Source organism: Trachymyrmex cornetzi, unplaced genomic scaffold (assembly GCF_001594075.2).
Source record: "Trachymyrmex cornetzi isolate Tcor2-1 unplaced genomic scaffold, Tcor1.1 scaffold388, whole genome shotgun sequence".
NCBI classification, from domain to species: Eukaryota; Metazoa; Arthropoda; class Insecta; order Hymenoptera; family Formicidae; genus Trachymyrmex; species Trachymyrmex cornetzi.
Window position 1 is genome coordinate 1,033,090 of NW_017298619.1, and position 18,754 is coordinate 1,051,843.

At 29.2% G+C, this 18,754-nt stretch overlaps 2 protein-coding genes across 4 annotated transcripts in view; one reads left to right on the plus strand and one right to left on the minus strand.

The window, feature by feature from the left end:
- LOC108763923 (allantoinase, mitochondrial) overlaps positions 1-18,754 on the plus strand; it is a 53,536-nt gene that overhangs the window by 3,583 nt on the left and 31,199 nt on the right. The window lies entirely within an intron of this gene.
- LOC108763926 (putative odorant receptor 19b) lies at positions 2,486-3,351 on the minus strand. Its single transcript, XM_018511871.1, has 3 exons — positions 3,290-3,351; positions 2,609-2,741; positions 2,486-2,539 (listed from the first exon to the last, which is right to left on the minus strand). Exons 1-3 carry the CDS (start codon positions 3,349-3,351, stop codon positions 2,486-2,488), a joined length of 249 nt encoding a protein of 82 aa, XP_018367373.1.

Consider the following 18,754-nt stretch of genomic DNA (forward strand, 5'->3'; position numbering starts at 1 on the left):
CATTGCCTGATTCGTATACTAACATGATACGACATTATATGCTAGCGACATTATGATAAGTTATATTTATTTTTATTATATATTTTGTAAGATTTTACTAATGTGACCGGATTTCTAAGATAAAGTTGTTTTGCAATGAAAATGACCCGATCGGAGTCGAAACGTTTGTAATGTTATTATTTTAATTAAAATTGTTTGTTGTAATATTGGTTCTATGTCCTGTTACTATTTAAATTATTTAATTCTTACTCGAACTTCAATCGGACTTTTGAATTAAGTTGTACCAATCAATGATACTGTAAGAAGAATACACCGTTTGATGCGTCGACAAACCTAAAAATCTCAATGAGCAAATTAAATCATCTGATAGTAATTTATTGCATTATATTATGTGATACATAATGTGATACGAGGTGTTCGGTAAATTTTGACAAAACGCTTGTGTATAGATACAGCGAACTAAATTAAGTCGAAAAGTCCTCTACCACACATTTTGCAATTTTCGCAATTTTTTTTTAGTTATCCAATGAGCAGAATATCTAAAATTGACGCATAAAACAACTTTAATACCTTTAAACGTTCTTTAAGAGGATTCTAAAGCTGTCTGCATTACCGACTAAATCATGTAATTTTTGTATAACAAATACTTTTTTCTCCTTCACAGATTCGAAAATCCTTTTCCAAGATTAAAGTATACGCATTAATACGTGTTTGTGAGGTAAAAAGTTTATGCCGAGAAAGATCAAAAATTTCAAAATTGATATATTTTTTACCATTTCTTAGTGTAACATGGCATCTCAAGCTGTCAAGTTGTGACAACATTTGCTTGAGACGAAAGTTTTGCAACCTGTACTTACGAAATAATCATTCACAAACACGTAGTTTGCAGGAATAAATAACATCTAGTTCTTCGAATTAGACTTAGACGCTTCATTGCAATGAATTTGTTATACGAAAATTGACACGAATGTGCGACTGCATGTATCATAGGTTACGTGAGATATTGGTGTGATAGTATATAAAAACATGTCGATGCGTGGCGCGACTTCGTCAGAGTTCAAGCTTCACTTTAGGATCCCCTTAAGAAACATTTTTAAGACATTTCATAAAAGAACTCTCTAAAATAAATCTTAAAATTATCTTATGTATCGATTTTACCCGCCAATCTTTAGAAATTAATATTTCGTTCATTATGCATATCTCGTTCATATCGCGAAAATTGTAAAATGGTCCTCTCTAGAGAACTTTTCGACTCAGTTTAGTCCGCTCTACCTACACACGAGTGCTTTATCAAAACTTACCGGACACCCGGCCTGTATAAGTCTTGAGAAAAATGGCTTTGAAAAACGACTTACTAAAGTAAAGTGTTTAACACAAGCTAATATTTTCTTAAATTAACACATAATATATTACTGATATATTATTCTTTCGACAGAATTCAATGCTTTTTGTTTAAGTCACATTCGCGTTTTTGCTTATGTTGTATCAACATTTTACTCACTGCTAAATACTTACGATTCTTATGAAATATTTCTTAAAATGATCCAAAAATTTATCAAAATGTATATCGTATGCGTTATATCCAACAAGAATACGTACATGAGTACACGTGAAATGTATTATATCAGCACTTATAACGATTATTCGTCATAATTATAGTGTAATAAAAAATTGGCACAAAATACTTGTTTGTATCTGTTTTAAATTCAACATCGCTAGAATTCGTGAACGCGACTCGTTAAAAAGCGATACAATATGTAGCAACGTTACTGTCAAAGAGATTACTACATATAAACATTGAACTTAAAGTACGTCATGACTGTGCAATTTCGTGAAAAACATGTTTTCTGCATTAATAACCTTAAACGTATCATATTTCGTAATTTTCACTATTTTTACTATCGCCATTCTTTCAAAAATTGTGTAACACTAATTGCGTACTCGAATAAAATATTATAAATTTTCTATAATATAGAAAATTTTTTAAATTATAACGATCAAAAGAACAAATTAATTAGAAAATTCATTTGTGAATATATCTCAATAATAATTCACGGTTTCGTATAAATAACGGAACTGATTGCAACAGTGGAGTGTATATTGATAGTGGCTTTCTCACATATACAAAAAAGTAACAAAAAATAACGAATTATTATTTTGTAACTAACAGTAATGAGTTACTTTTTAGAAACAATAACGATAACGCGTTTTCATGAAATAACGTTCTCAACTTTGTCATGAAAGTGAGAACGCATCCTGCGTCTTGTCTTATCGTTTTACGATCAAATGTTTTTTTTATTATGCTTATAATAGTTAAAACGAATTGTGATCGATAAAATCTCAAATGTCACAAATGTTTTAAAAGGCTTTTTTAAAGTGCTTTTTTTTAAATAGAATTTAAGTAATCTTCAATTAACATGATTGCTAAAAAATATGCAAAGATTATATCAAGACTAAGAAAATTCTATAAAATGTACAGAACTAACTAATTTTTGAGTGATAAGAATGTTGTGAAGTAGGATATGCCCATTTGTACTACCTTAAATCAAATACGGATGTATACGTAATTGTTTTCTTTGCAAGAGAATTTTAAAATTTTTGTACTTACTGCAGCAAAAGTCGCCATTGATAATGAAAATAAGTTACCAGCTGTTAAACCACAAGGTATAAAACTTCTGTGAAGAGTAGTAATCAACAGCGATTTTAATCTCGGTGAGAATGTATACCATTTCACAGCATATCTGTGGAAATAATAAAACTTTAAGGTTACATAAGATTTTTAGAAATATATCTTATTATAAGAAAATATAATATTCGTATGTATTTTCTATATATTACATATATTTTATATATACATATATATATGCATATGTATACCTTTTATTATATCTTTCCGTTAAATTGCATGTAAATATATGTAACAATTACAAATTAACTTCTCAAGGAAACAAAAAATAAAACTTTATATTTATTTTGAAATACAATAAATTTATAAACAAAATATATTCAGAACTTTTTAAATAGGAAAAATCATACAATTATTTAAAATATGCATAAAAATATATGCAGGGCTAGGCAAAATACATCATTAAAGTATTTGAAATACAAAATACTGTCAATCTTAGTACTTGAAATACAAAATATAAAAACTATATTTCTAATACAAGTACAATATATCTAAAATGTGTGCAGCCCTGAATATACTTGTGACAACTAACATTTTATATCTGGAACTTTTATCAACATTAATGATAAATATCAAACGCAAGTTAAATAGTAAAATTCTTACATTTGGTAGAACACATTTTGACTTTCATCTAACAATTTTTGACCAAGATAACATAGGATCATGAGCTGCAATAATGAGCCTATGATTACAACAGTATATTTTAATAGCTCCTCAAATTGATCAAATATGTATATAATCTACAATATAAAAAATTTAATATATTATAAATGTTTTTAATTCTTAATATTTGTTAATACTTTAACGTTTATTAATATAGTAGTTGTAATTATTTTCTCCTTCTATAAAAAATAAAAGATATAATAGCTTATAATAATAATATAAATAGTAGCTTATAATATTTACTTTAATTCCAACCAGACTTATAATTACAACAGCAAATAACAATGATATTAATGCCACTATTCGATACATTGAATTTAGTACATCGACAAACCTGTAAAGAATAATGATATATTAATATATCACAAAAGTATATACATATGTATATTACAAATGTATTATGCAGACTGTTACAAAAGACTCTTTTTTTAATTCTTTACTCTAAAACAAGTTGATATTTCTTCAAACATATAACATATTCCTCGTATATCATTTGTTCGCTTGCCAGTTTGTACAGTGCATTCATGCTGTTTATGTAGAATCCATGTTCAGTATTTTCATTAACTTCTATATCCGCTTTTGACATTATTTTCTCAAATTGTTGACTGTGAAATAAAAAAAAATTAATTTTCATAAAATTCACGGTTTTCTGGACAGAATCAAAAGAAAAGTTAATTGTGTACATACCTTATGATCGAGAACAAACCACAAGCATGAATGGTACGAGTAATATATATAGTTTCGACACTAACCAAAATAATCATACCTGTCACAACTGTAATCGTACTGTAGCAAAGAATTGGTATGAAATACTTGTCCTTATCTACTCTCCATTCAATAGGCAATATGAAAAACCGTGGTCGTGATTCATTAAGAGGCAATATAATATCGAGTAATATCGGTTTAAATGGAACCATTATAAATATTACTGTCATGAAGTACAATGTAACTGCAATTTTTAGTAAAAACATTATTATATATTTTATATATTTATATATTTTGTATATTTTTTATTTATATACACAATTTATGCAAAATTATGAATAAATATTAAAATATTTTTAATACAAAAATTATATGAACATCTGATTCTGCCAACAAAAGAAATCTTTTTTTTACGAAGTTTTTTTACTAAATTTATATCTATATTTTTTTTAGGACTCTCGCACGGTATGCAAGAGATCCGGGTTCGACTCCCGGCCGAGGTAATATTTTTCGCAATAAGAATTAATTATTTACAGATTTTAATATGTTATTCATCATTATTAAGATCGTTTCGAAGATGCGAATAAGCATCAAAAAATTTGTTAAAATTGCTAGTCAATTTAACTCGTGATATTACTGCGGTAGTTTAGTAGAGTTAGCGTTTCAAGACCGGAAATTTTTCGGCGCGCGTTTCTGTGGGACTACATACGTAGTATATAAATTCACATAAGAATCATACAAGCATTAAGATCCAGCTAGACCGTGTAAGGCTTTGATTTTCTATAGTTTGTGTTATCACATGTACGGTCCTATAATATATTATATTATCTATATTTTTTAACATACAGTACTAACATTGTATTCTTTGTATATACTCACTCGAATAAAATATTGTGAATTTTCCCGATCAAAGAGAATAATTCTTAAGAATACTCAATTCAAATTCACTTGTAAATGTATTCCAATGGTTTTCCATGACTTCGTATAAATATCGTGTCTGAGCATAATAAATAATTTTATTAAAGTAATAATTGAAAAGAATGATTATTAAGTAAATCGGTAATATTTTTTGCACACATACCTTGTTACAGTTCCAAAACTCGTTCCATAGTTTAACGATAAATATGAATATACAGGTGGTATGATAAGAAGTTTCAAAAACGATTTGCGTATTTTTCCAATTATCATATAATGCTAATATCTAAGCGTAATATTAATTATTCCAAGTTATTGATTATGTTTTATATATAAAAAAGTATATTTAAAACAAAACATTACATTTTATCCATTACTTGCCCGGAAAAAAATAGTCTGTATATAATTATAAATATAAATATATATCACACATAAATAAATATATAAGAAGTTGAAATCACTTTTAGCTCTCGAAATGTCATTAAAACAATAACATCCAACAATGATGAGAGTAAACAGCGTGGTAGAAAGAGAGAGAGAGAAAGAGGGAGCGCAAAACCAATATATTTCAATATGTCTTAAAAATTTTCTATCGTTGGATGTTATTTTTTATTTTAATATATGTATGATATACATATAATTATATAAAGTTATATATAATTATATATAATCTTATAAACGTTTATTCTTATGAAGTATTTCTGAAAATGATCCAAGTATCTATCGTATACGTTATCTGCATAATATACTTATCCGAAAATTGAAAATAAACTACATGAACATGTAAAATGCATTGTATCGATACCTATCATTATGCTTATACCCATTAAAATTATAGCAGTAGAGTAATAAAAACTCGGCATAAAGTATTTATAATTACTCTAAATTCAATATCGATTACTAAGATTCGTGGAGGTGATTCGTTAAGAAGTGATATCTATATCAACGCCATTGTCAAAGGAATTATTATAAACATTGAACTTAAAAAGTATATCATGATTGTGCAATTTTGCGAAAAATATGTTTTTGCATTAATAATTTTAAACATATCATATTTCGTAATTATCGCTGTTTTTGCCATTCTATAAATTGTGTAACACTATTACACTAATTGCATATTCACTCGTGTAAAATATAATCTTTCGCGATAGATAGAATTTTTTTAGAATACTATCTTCTAATTCAGTTCAATGTATCCTAATGATCATTAATGCCGTTAATGGCCTTGTATACAACGAAATTGATTGTAATAATAGGATATTCTGATAAAAATTATACTGAGATAACAATTAAGAAATTTAAATGATGTACATACAGTTTAGAAAACTTATCTAGGATAAGGCCAGCCACACATGTTCAAGTAAACTTGTCAAATATGCTTGCGCAAGTTTGCTTGTGCAAGTTTACTTGAACGTGTGTGGCAGAAAATGGTTATAACTGTGCAGTTTTCTGCCACACATTAAGCCCGATATTTCATGTGTTGGAGGACAAGGTTTTTCAAGCCTATTGATTAGTTGTAGGACAGAGAGGTCCTTGGATCTCTTCGTTGTACACATGAAATATTGGCCTCTGGATTTATGCCGCGTGAGGATTTATGCCGCAAAAGTCAGAAAAAATAGAAGGAGTGAGAGTAATTTGCACACAATCACTCTAGTATATGTTTTTATGTTGTATTAGTATTGTGTTATGATTTCAGTTTTTTATTATTAATATTAATAAAATTATTGACAGTTGAATCGATTTGTCAATGTAGTAAGTAACGCAGTCATATATCATAACCCACATAAAATAATTACTGTAAAAGGATTGCAAAAGGCTTAATGTTATTTGGTGACATTTTAGAAGGATAGTAAGCAATGGAATATGTATAGCAAAAAACAAGTGTTTAGCTCTTGTACTTTTTGTTCAACTTGATAATATATAGTTTTTGTAATAACGTGAATTCAGACACGGTGAAGTCATGTTATCCTTTTCTTAATTAGTTGTTAAGAAGAAGATAACCTGACCTTAGCGTTCACCATATCTGAATAAACGGTATTGCAAAAATTCCCTATTGTCTTATATATTTTAATCATTTAGGGTATACGATATTTTTAGCGGGCGAAATTTGTGTCCAAAGCATACAAAGTGCATAAATTGAATTCATTAAATGCAATAAATGCATTACATGGAATATGTACCTCATATCGTAACACTTGTAACTTGTACAAATGATTATAATTATTATCTATTACTTCGTATATGTATTAGATATAACTGCGCGAGCGTGGTGTAGCAGACATCGCCATTGGTCTGCCATGCTAAAGATTCTGGGTTCGGTCTCCAGTAGAATCGAAAATTTTCGTAAGTTCTCTCGGAAGACAATGGCAAACCACCGATTATACTTGCTCAGCCCCTGTATCCTGTAACTTGTTATGACACTAATGATATCGTTATATTGTCATTACGCAGATTTTGTATATGGTAAAAAGTAGCACAAAGAAATATAATGATATTGTTACTGTCACAACGAGTTAGATAGGGGCAGAAAATCTTCCTACCAAAAATTGCCGTTCGGAATCGGTGTTTAAACTGTAGATCTCCATATACCTTGTATACGATCAATATGCGCGCAGGTATATCAGAGGAAGACTCCTATACGCGCTGGTGACAGCATATATGGCACTTGAAGAAGAAGACTTTGTATATACAGATATTTATCGTTGTTATTCATCAATAAATACATTTTATAAGTTGTGTCATTTTATGTCTTACTTCTAAGCATCATTTATAAATCTTGAGCCGTACATCCCACTTAAGAGTAGTCGTGTATCCCATTCCTATGGAATGTACAGCAAAAATGCAAGTGTGTGTTTCAAAAAGTTTTTTTTAATATAAAAAATAAACATTTCGGATTCCTAACATTTTTTTCATATTAGTAAACAGTATTGATTGATAAACAATAAACAGTCGTGATTGGTATATTAGGTGTTAAATTTAATTCCTGCCGTTTTCCAAAATTGATTTGTTTCGAAGGGAAGATGAATGAATACCTTAATCAAAGTAATTTCCTCCATTTTCTATTTTATTACTAATTAATAATACTTTATTACTAATACTTTGATTAAGGTATTTCCCTTCGAAACAAATCAATTTTAGAGACGAAAAAACGGCAGGAATTAAATTTAACACCTAATAGTTTATTTACTTTAAATATAGTAAATAATACTTCATAAATTAAGTTTCATTAAGATATAGCGTATATACCGTATGTCGGGACTCGAGACTCCAAATATCAACCTTACTATAAGTGCGGTTGTTATGACAAATTGATATAATAGCAATCTTCAAAAACCATTTGATTGTCTTGATTATCAAAATCTACATATATTGTCAATTTATATAAACCGAAAAACACATGTGGTAAAACAGTCATATGATTGTCTAAACATTGACTCTCATTATTTTGAATGAATAATAATTATTTCAAATATAAGACGAAGTTTTGCTAACGAATTTCTCATTTTTCTTTCTGCCAAAGATTTATAATAAACGTGACAGAAATATTTATTAATATTGTCTTCTCATAGAAAACACGCACCAATATAATATTTTGTTTCTTATTTAGCAACTATGATACGAATAACACGTGCTACATGTGTTATCGATTGTTTGTTAAGTCCAAGCTGTCAGAAATTACAGAATGTCAGGAATCGTCAGTACGAAGTAGCTGTTTCCATCAGCCATCATAATATCATATTAGTATCAATTGACATTTTTTTCTCTCTCATATATCCAAGTAGTATTTGTCGCATATTCTTTGCAACATATACACTGAAATAATGATCTCGCGTGACGTAGTAAAGACGCAAGTAAACCATAAGAGTGAGAACCACATTCTGCCCTCTGTGTTTTATTGATTGATGTCTTTTTTTGCGCTAATAATTCATAGCTCGAATTGACTGTTAAAATTACAAATGTGAATTTTTAATGTGCTTTTTATTAAGCGGAATTTAAATAGTTTCTAATTAACACTCTATTTACAAAGATTTTAGTTCTGCAGAACTAAGAAAAAGCCATAAAATGTACGGAACTGATTATTCTTTGAAAGATAAAAACGTTGTGAAATAGGATATGCCTGTTCGTAATACCTTAAACAAGATACAAATTTATACACGAGTTGGTTTTGTACATCGCAAGTAAAAATTTTACGTTGTACTTACTGTACTAAAAGTCCCAATTGACATTGAACATAAGTTACCAGCTCTTAAACTGCAAGGTACTAAACTTCTGTGAAGAGTTATAATTATCAACGACTTTAATCTCGGTGAAAATGTATACCATTCTACAGCGTATCTGTAAATATTAATTTAGTAATTTGTTTTTATACAGATTATTATAAACATCTGATTTAAAAATCTAAACTTTGATTATATATATCTTAAATATTTTTTTATATCTTTCCCATATAGAAGATATGTAAAGAAGATGCAAGCATATACATTTATCAATTACAAATTAATTTTTCAGGAAAAAATCTGTTGTATTTACATAAACTGTATATAGTATATAACTGTAGACGCAGCTAGAGAAATGATTAATCAAATCAACGTCGATACGATGTCGAATATATACTGTTAAATGTTTTTGTTCTTTTCAATTTCATCGGAATGTGAATATTTGTTTGATAGCGTTTTTCATTGGCAAAACTAGTGCGCACTCAGTGCACATTAAAGCTGTTGTACACTGTTCTAAAAAAAATATAAAAGTGAGATATCTCAATTGATAAAATCTCAAAATTTATTTTATCAAATAGCACAATAAAATGTATCGAATATTTCACGGTTTAATTCGTTTATATATTGTTATTAAACGTATATCTTTATGTCGATTTTTGTACAACGGCTTTAAAGTGCACTGAGTGCGCATTAGTTCTGCCAACGAAAAACGCTATGAAAGAGTCCCAAAAAAGGAGTTTTTTCATCCGTTTTTTGGGCCTTCAACTTTGGGCCCACAATTGTCACCTCAATTTCAAACTTCTCTGTAATTAATGTTTCAATATAAGGTAAAATATGGCACACAGTTCAGTTCCAAAATCAAGGGCCCAAAAAACGGGTGATTTTTGGAGTCTTTTTGTTGTGTTTCAGCCAATTCTATACACTGAATATACAGTATATACATATGTTGCAGCCTTTTTGCGAAATTAGCCTTTTCATGAAAAGGCTGGCTTTTACGCAAAACGGCGCCTTTTTGCGAAATCAACGATAGTTCCTCAATTAGGCTGACGCACTTAGACTTTTCGCAAAAAGGCTAACTCACATCAGCCTTATTGGTTAATGATACACGTTCTGCAAAAAGGCTAACGAAACGTCTAGCCTTTCTGCATAAATCCTAGATTCTAGGCTTTACGTAAAAAAGCTAAATGTTTCATTAGCCTTTTTGTAAAAAGTGTATTATTAACCAATCTGGGCCCTAGAACAATAATAGTAACTATCAAATAAAAGCAAATTTGGTAATTCTTCAGAAGAGCTTTCTCATCTCCGATTTTAATGAAATTAGATTTATTCGACGCGTTTTTGTGTAAAATGAAAGAATCTAGCAGAAAAATGTCCGGGACTGCTTTGCGAAGCGAGATATTAAGCGTTAAAGTATTACCATGTAACACGATCATTAATCTGTCATGTAGACAGTGGTGTATAGACTAGTGCCTATTGGTTCGGGGCGGCGTAACCGCCCTTAACAAAAAAAACATATCCTACCTGTTTGGGGCCTAACCGCTTAAGCTAATTCTACAATGTGCTTTTTGTTTCCTGTTTCTTGCTGTCTCTATTTGTCTCTTGCCTTTTTGATCAAGAAGGCAAGAGACAAACAGTAAGAAACAGAAAACACAAAGCACATTGTAGAATTAGCCTTAGAGGTTGCAGCCTAGACAGTGTCCGCTTGGAATACTTGTAACCCATAAAGACAGTGAGGTGTGAGAACAGTCTTTTTAGAGCGGTCTTTTTACTGTCTAAGCTGCAACTTCTAAACAATTAGGCCCCAAGCGGGTAGAATATGTTCATCAAAAATCACTTAAATCGATTTTTATGTTCATGTCTTTCATGGCTATATGGATTTTTATCTGTTATTCGTTGCCACTGGAATGGTCAACCATTGCCAATTGAATAAGAAGATTGAGTTGCCACTCTACCATCTTGTCATGAAGAAGTGAGAATTTACATTATACGTTCAAACATACTGATGATAGCTCGGAAGCAGGCCGAAACGTTTATGCGTAACTAATTTATATTATATTTTCAAAATAAACAATTTTTATTTTCGCACTAACAACCGCGCAAAACGCTCTCATTAGCCCTTATTGTTCTTTGTTTTTTGACTTTCCCGAGAGTTTGATTTGTTTTATTTATAAATATACCAGTTAATGGACAGTTAGTGGGTGATCCAATTCGTTGGACAAATTGGTACAAAATTTTAAATATTAAGCTTTTAATGATATGTAAGACTCAAAATAAATTTGTTGTTTATAAAAATTTAATAACTCATTTATTTAGAATGTGTACTTTAGAAGTACATATTATTAAAAACTTAATACTTGAAACGTTTTATCACTTTGTCCAACAATTGGTTCATGTTTACTAACTGATACATTTATCTTATGTGGTGATATTAATCGCATAATTGCTTGTCATTTATTTTATGATATTATACAATCCAGCTCTTCTACTGGATTTTAGTTTAAGACTGTGTATCAAGATCGACAAATAATTAGCACACAGTTTGCCTGAACTAGAAATTACAAAATTTATACAAAAGTATTTACTTAGATACCAAGATTCGCCTTGACCGAATGTAGCCTTCTTTGCTTGTTTCTGTTAAATATTTCTCGATTTTCACTTAATATTATTTTATAAAAATATTTGTAATTGTTAAATTAACAAGTAACAATTATAATGAAGTAAAAAATGACAAAAATATCAATCAGTATTTAACATTGACATTTATCGATATTGATTTAACGTCGATTTGATTTGACTAATCATTTCCGGTTGAGTAAATATATGTACATGTTCTAATGATGTATATACAGGGTGTATCAAAAATAGGGTAGGAGCCGCATTGGAGACGTAGAATGGGTTAAGAGGAACAAAAAAGTTTTATATCATTTTAAGATATTCGCTGTAGTTTTCGAATTAAAAAAGGAAACACCTCAGGTTGCTTTTTTATGTTGACACTCGACGCTCATTTTCAGCGTCAAAACAGGTCACGTGATCAAAATTAACGAATACCAAGCATAAATTTTGATCACGTGACCTGTTTTGACGCTGAAAATGAGCGTTGAACGTCAGCATGAAAAAGCACCCTCAGTCAATGTGCGGTGAAGCCGCGCTGTGAGAATTCATAGTACGGACCATTGCGCCTCACTCGACAGCGGCGGCGGCGGTGGCGTTTTTTGTTCCGCTTGATCCATTCTAGGCTCCCAATGCGGCTCCTACTCTATTTTTGAGACACCCTGTATATGTATTATATTTATATATGAATAGTTCATGCACAAAATGAAAAAAACAGAAACTTAAAATCCTGCAATAAGACAAAACCAACATTGTATTAATTTTTAAATATAATAAACGTATAAATATAATATTAAGAACTTTTTAAACCGAAAAATCATATTTTCCAGAATAATGTATAAAAATATATGACAACCATTTTGTATCTGGAATTGCTATTAGCATTAATGATAAATATCAAATTAAGCAAAAGAGAAAAATTCTTACATTTGATAGAACACATTTTGACTTTCATCCAATAATTTTTGACCGGGATAACATAGGATTATCAGCTGCAATGTTACGCCTATAGTTACTGCAATATATCTAAATAGCTGCTCGAGTTCATCCAACTCGTATATCATCTATAATATATAAAATATAGTATATTATATTATATTTTGTTTAACTTTTAATATTTATTAATAGATAGTGTTAATTTTTTCTTCTTTACAAAAGTAAATAGTTTATAAATAATAACTGTAATATTTACTAGAAGTAGAATGAAACTGAAAAGTACACCATATATAAGTAACGACATTAATGCTACTATTCGGTACACTGAATTTAGTACACCAACAAACCTGTGTGTGTAAAATAATATTAATATTAAAAAAATTTCATATATACATATATACTACAATATTTATTACACAAACTATGACAAAACTATTTTTTTAAAAATTCTTTACTTTAAAGCAAGTTGATATTTCTTTAAACATATAATGTATTCATCGTATATCAATTGCTCGCTTGCTGATTTGAATAATGCGTTCATGCCATTCATATAGCGTCCGCCTTCGCTAGCTTTCATACTGATACCCGTTTGTGATATTATTTTTTCAAATTGTTGACTGTGAAATAAAAATTTTTAAATAAAATTAATTTCAGTAAAATTCTCTGTCTTCAAATGGATTTAAAAGGAAAGTTATTTATGTTTTTATGTACGTACCTAATGATCGAAAATAAACTACAAGCATGAATAGTACGAGTAACATACATAGTCTCGATACCAACCAAAATAGTTACACCCGTCACAACCACAGTTATGTTATAGCAAAACAGCGGTACGAAATATTTGTCTTTATCTATTCTATATTCTATAGACAACACGGAAAATCGTGGTCGTGACTCATTAAGAGGCAATATAACATCAAGTAATATCGATTTAATTGGAACCATTATGTATATTGTTACCATAATGTACATTGTAACTGCATTTTCATAAAAACATATTTTTTATGTTTTATATATTTATAAATTATTATATATACGCAATATACAATATTTATGCACAAAATTATAAATAAATATATATTTATTAAAACAGGATAATGAAATGTCATATCGCTTAATTACTGAACTATACTTGTGGAGTATCAGTTTTTTAACTAATATGAACAAATTCTATTAAATATGACATTAAGAATCAGTTGGACAAAGACGGACACATCAGTTTGTGAAACGACGAATAATGAATGATTGACTTAAAATATTTAACATAAAGTGAAAGTTATATAAAATAATTTTTTGTAAAAACAAAAGAGTGTAATAGAGACTCGAATACATTTCCGTCCACTCCCGCAGTTGAGCCATGTATTATCTGAAAATTTGTATTAAAAAGTCAAATACAAAAGACTCCTAAGAGGTTGTGAATCAAAACGACAGTCATATTAAACGTTTTTCTGGATAACATACTTAACCGTAATGATGTGATTAATATGATATTTGTCACCAACAAGATTCTATTAATGGTACGAGTGTGTAGGTACCCAAGCTCGGGTTCGGGTCGGGAATTTTTTTCGGGGTCGAGTCAGGATCCGAATGTTTGTAATGTTTGGGTACCCCTAAATTTCGGATATAAAATTCGAATTTAAAATCGGGTACTCGAATTTAAAGTCGAGCAGTAATCATAGATCTAGGAACTTTTAACGGCATAAATGTGATACTTTTTCATGATTTTTCAATCGGGTTTTCCACTTAAACTATATAATTGATTAATTAAATTTAAGAGTTCACAAAGAAGAGAAACAGTTCATGATATATATATGTATATATATACAAAAATATTGTAAAAATATATTATTTTACGATTGCTGTCAGTATTGGAAATCCCGTACAATTGCACTTCCATCAATCTATTATATCAGTACTTCGGGGAAGAATTCTTTCCGAAATATAAATTTGCATTTTTTCATTTAAGCGGAAATTAAAAGATCGTTATTTTTCTTCTTCTATACTACCCATTTTATCATGAAAAAATTTCATTAATTTCCATCGTCCTATGAAACAAATTGAAATTAAAAAAATTATTTATTTAGTGATTTATTTAAAAGCAATATTGAAGGAATACCATCGTTTTGACGTGTGATTGACATAGCCTGGACATTATTATCTTGGTTTAATCCATTGTATTAATTTTATTTTCATATAGATTCAATCTTTTACTTTAAGTTATTTCTGGCCTCCCATCTTTTCTCTCCTGAAGGTCTTTAAAGCGTGGATCTACTAGTATCGCATGAATGAATATTTCGTTTTTTATAATTGATTCAAAACGTACCTGTAAGTGAGGTATTATATTGCAAGTATAATATGCTCATGCTATGTTCAATGTTTATAATTGCAGTTAACCCGATTGAAAAATCATGAAGAAGCATCATATTTATGCCGTTAAAAAGTTTCTACATTCATGATCACTGCTCGATCTGATTTTAAATTCGGGTACCCGAAATTTACGGATACCCGAACGTTACAAACATTCGAGTCCCGACCTGATCCCGAAAAAAATTCCCGACCCGACCCGAACCCGAAATCTCAAGTACTCGCACACGCCTAATTAATAGTATTTCATCGATGTATTTTTAAATTTAGATAAAGGCGTGCAAAAAGAATTATATTTATTAAAACGGAAGGAAGGACTAGATTGGAATATTCAAAGATTACAAGCCTTTGTCCATTAACTTTGTCCTAAACTTAACTCCAGTTATTCGTCAGAGACAATTTTCCAGGCTTCGATAATTAATTATATATCAGTTCAATATTAGTTTTATTAACAATAAATATCTATGTTATTTTTAAAGCAAATGACATTTTGTATACCATCCTGCATTTCAAAAACTAGTTTATCTCTTAATTCCGTTCAATTTCGATTTGTGATGTCACAGAATTTCCAAGAAGTAGTTTATTCGATCAGTTAAAAAACCGATATCCCACAATTGTTTCAATAAGATAATTAAATTAATAAAATAGATTTTACCATTTAAATTTCTATAAAATAAACTAGAAGGAAATAATTAATGTTAAAATTAATTGTCGAAAAAGCAATTTTCCAAGATCATCTGAATGTCATCGTCATTTTTTTAATGGAATTGTGTGATCTTTTACATAATATGATTCTTGTAATTATTCTTATTAATAATTTACGAGATATTTTACAGCTTATTCTAATACACATTTTTAAATGAAACATATAAAATATCTCAAAAACTGTTATAATATAAATATATAATAATAATATTTATTATTTATAATAACGAACACCTCGCCGATCAACTTAACCTTGGCATACACATTGTGAAGATCATGACCCTGAGTGACTTCCAACAGGTTTTAATCATAGCTTGTTATTCGTTAAAAAGTTATAAATAAAAAGAGTTAAATTTGCACTTCCCCTCTCGCTTTGCGTTATAAAGTGTATGCATAAAGGCAGTATACATATGCCATTCCCCTATGAGGGGTGGCACTCCCCAAGAAAAATAACCCAACCCATAAGTGTACGCTTTGCGTACACTTTATAACGCAAAACGAGGATCACCCCACATTTCGAAAGCTATACAACAATTTACAGTCAAACAATTAACTATGGTTTTAGTTTAATTGAAAATAAATGCTGAAAAAAAGTCCATGTTCGTCATTGTATACTTTATTATTTTTAACAAATAAATATCTCAAAAAAGATACAAGATATACGAGTCAATGCGGAGTGTATAGGCACGCAAAGAGAATAAAGAGTTTAATCTACGAAGAATATTACATTACCTATACACATTCCTAGATTCCTAGTTTCCAATAATTGTAATAAGATTTTCAAAATTCACTATTTTTATTGCGATAAAATCGACCAGAATAGAATTTGTAAGATTTAATAATTTGTAAGATTACCGTAATTTATAAGATTTACGGAAACAATATTATATCAATTTAAAAGATAATAAAAAACTTTAAAGTAATGTTTAATATGAACGATATACTGCGAAGCACTTCTTTCGCCGAGACATTTGCTACTTGAAAGATGATAGAAAGTGATTCGAAAGACAAATACTTTAATTAAAATATTTGTACCGCTTTTTTATATTAATAGATATATTTTTGAAAAAAACCGAAGAAACTTACATTATATATACACCTAATTAAAAAATAACCATGGCTTTATAAGATCATGAATAATTAATTTTTTCGAAAATAAATTTTATTACATTATTTGTCCTCCCCCTTCAAACTATAATAAATAAAATAAAAGCCAACATTTTTTATTCTTTTCGTGATTTTCTACAAAATGAAGCAAGAACAAGCAAATCTTTAAAAGAATTTCTTCCTTAGTTTATCAACCTTCCACACATTTCTAATGTAAAATAAAAAATAAAAAATGAAAGAAAATATTTCTAATAATTGTATATAATCTTACGTTTATATACAATATGATATATGTAACATCATATAGGATTATATATAACTATACATATATATAACTATTTGGCTTTATATATAATTTATATATAACTGTTTGATTTTTATATAACTATTTGGAAAAAATGTATAATCATATATTGTATATCGTATATTTGGAGATACTGGTAGTGTCTCGGCGCGCAGCGACACTGCCGTGTGTTAGACTAACAAGAAAAAAATTTTTATTTAATCGGTCTCTCAGGTCAAAGGCATTATTTCATACCAAAAGAACACTCCTAAGTTTTTATAAAAAATATTAAGATTTAGAGGTCGCTAGTGAACGATTTTTAAATAAAAATTTCAATTTTCCTTAATACATGTTTGATTTAATGCAAAAATGGTTTAATCCGGATTTTAAGTGTACTACTGTATGCTTTTTTGATTGCTGAACACGATACAATAATTCATTTAGCTTTATGATATACGCCTTAAGAAATATAGCCCGATTAATGTGAAAAAATCACCAAATTTTGAGTTGAAAGTCGATTTTAATAAGGTTCCAAGCGTTCAAATAGGTCGTTACTCCCCTCAAATTGTACGTCTGTTCATCCAGAACAAGATCCAGTTGAAATTTTCCTAGGATCTCCTACAGGGCCTTTAAAAGTTGCATTTAACTGAATAATAAAACGTTTTTAAGGACAGAAAAAGTTTTTTTACAAATTCTAAAGTATATCTCTTTGTGGTTTTGACATCCTCAAATCAAATGCCCCAATTTGACAATAAAAAAGCTTTTTATTAGAAAATGAAATGTACATAATATAAAAAAAAAGATTTTATTAATTGAAATAAAGTATCTTTGAGGGGAGCAACGACCCACTTGAATGCTTGGAATTTTGCTAAAATCGACCTTGAACTCGAAATTTTGTCATTTTTTTTACATTAATCGGGCTGTATTTCTTAAGACGTGTATCGTATATAGAGCTAAATGAATTATTGCACCGTGTACAGCGACCAAACAAACATACAGTACCACATTTAAAATTCGGATTAAGTTATTTCTGCATCAAATCAAACATGTTAAAGAAATTCGAAACTTCGATTTAAAAATCGTTCACTAGCGACCTCTAAATCTTAATTTTTTTTAAATAAAAATTTAGGGATGTTTCTTTTGGTATGAAATGGAAACTTTTGTGCTGAGAGGACGATTAAAAAAAATTTTTTTTCTTATCAGTCTAATGTATGTGTATAACGTATATGTATAATGTATACGTATAATATACAGGATGACCCATTTTAACTTAGACAGCCAAATAACTCGAAACATCGCGATTATATAAAAAAATGTTTAAAACAAAAATTGTTGGATATGAAGGGGCTAATTGACTAGGACCTTGATAATGACCTTGTCCTTCATTTTCAAGGTCATTTGAAGGTCAATGTCATTTTTTTAAATGGGAAGTCCCATTTTTCGTTGAATATTCTTGTAGCTTATCTCGAGAGTTTTCCAAAACACTATAATAAAATATTTTTTCATTAAGTACTTCTCGAGTTATAAGGCTCGAATGTTACAGTACCGCCGCCGACATTAGCA

Coding starts and splice junctions, on each gene's coding strand:
- LOC108763926 (XM_018511871.1), bottom strand. CDS start 3,351: ATGATCCTATGTTATCTTGGTCAAAAATTGTTAGATGAAAGTCAAAAT. Junction 2,742..3,289: donor CAAAATGTGTTCTACCAAAT/GTAAGAATTTTA, acceptor TTATTTCCACAG/ATATGCTGTGAAATGGTATA. Junction 2,540..2,608: donor CAATGGCGACTTTTGCTGCA/GTAAGTACAAAA, acceptor ATTTGATTTAAG/GTAGTACAAATGGGCATATC.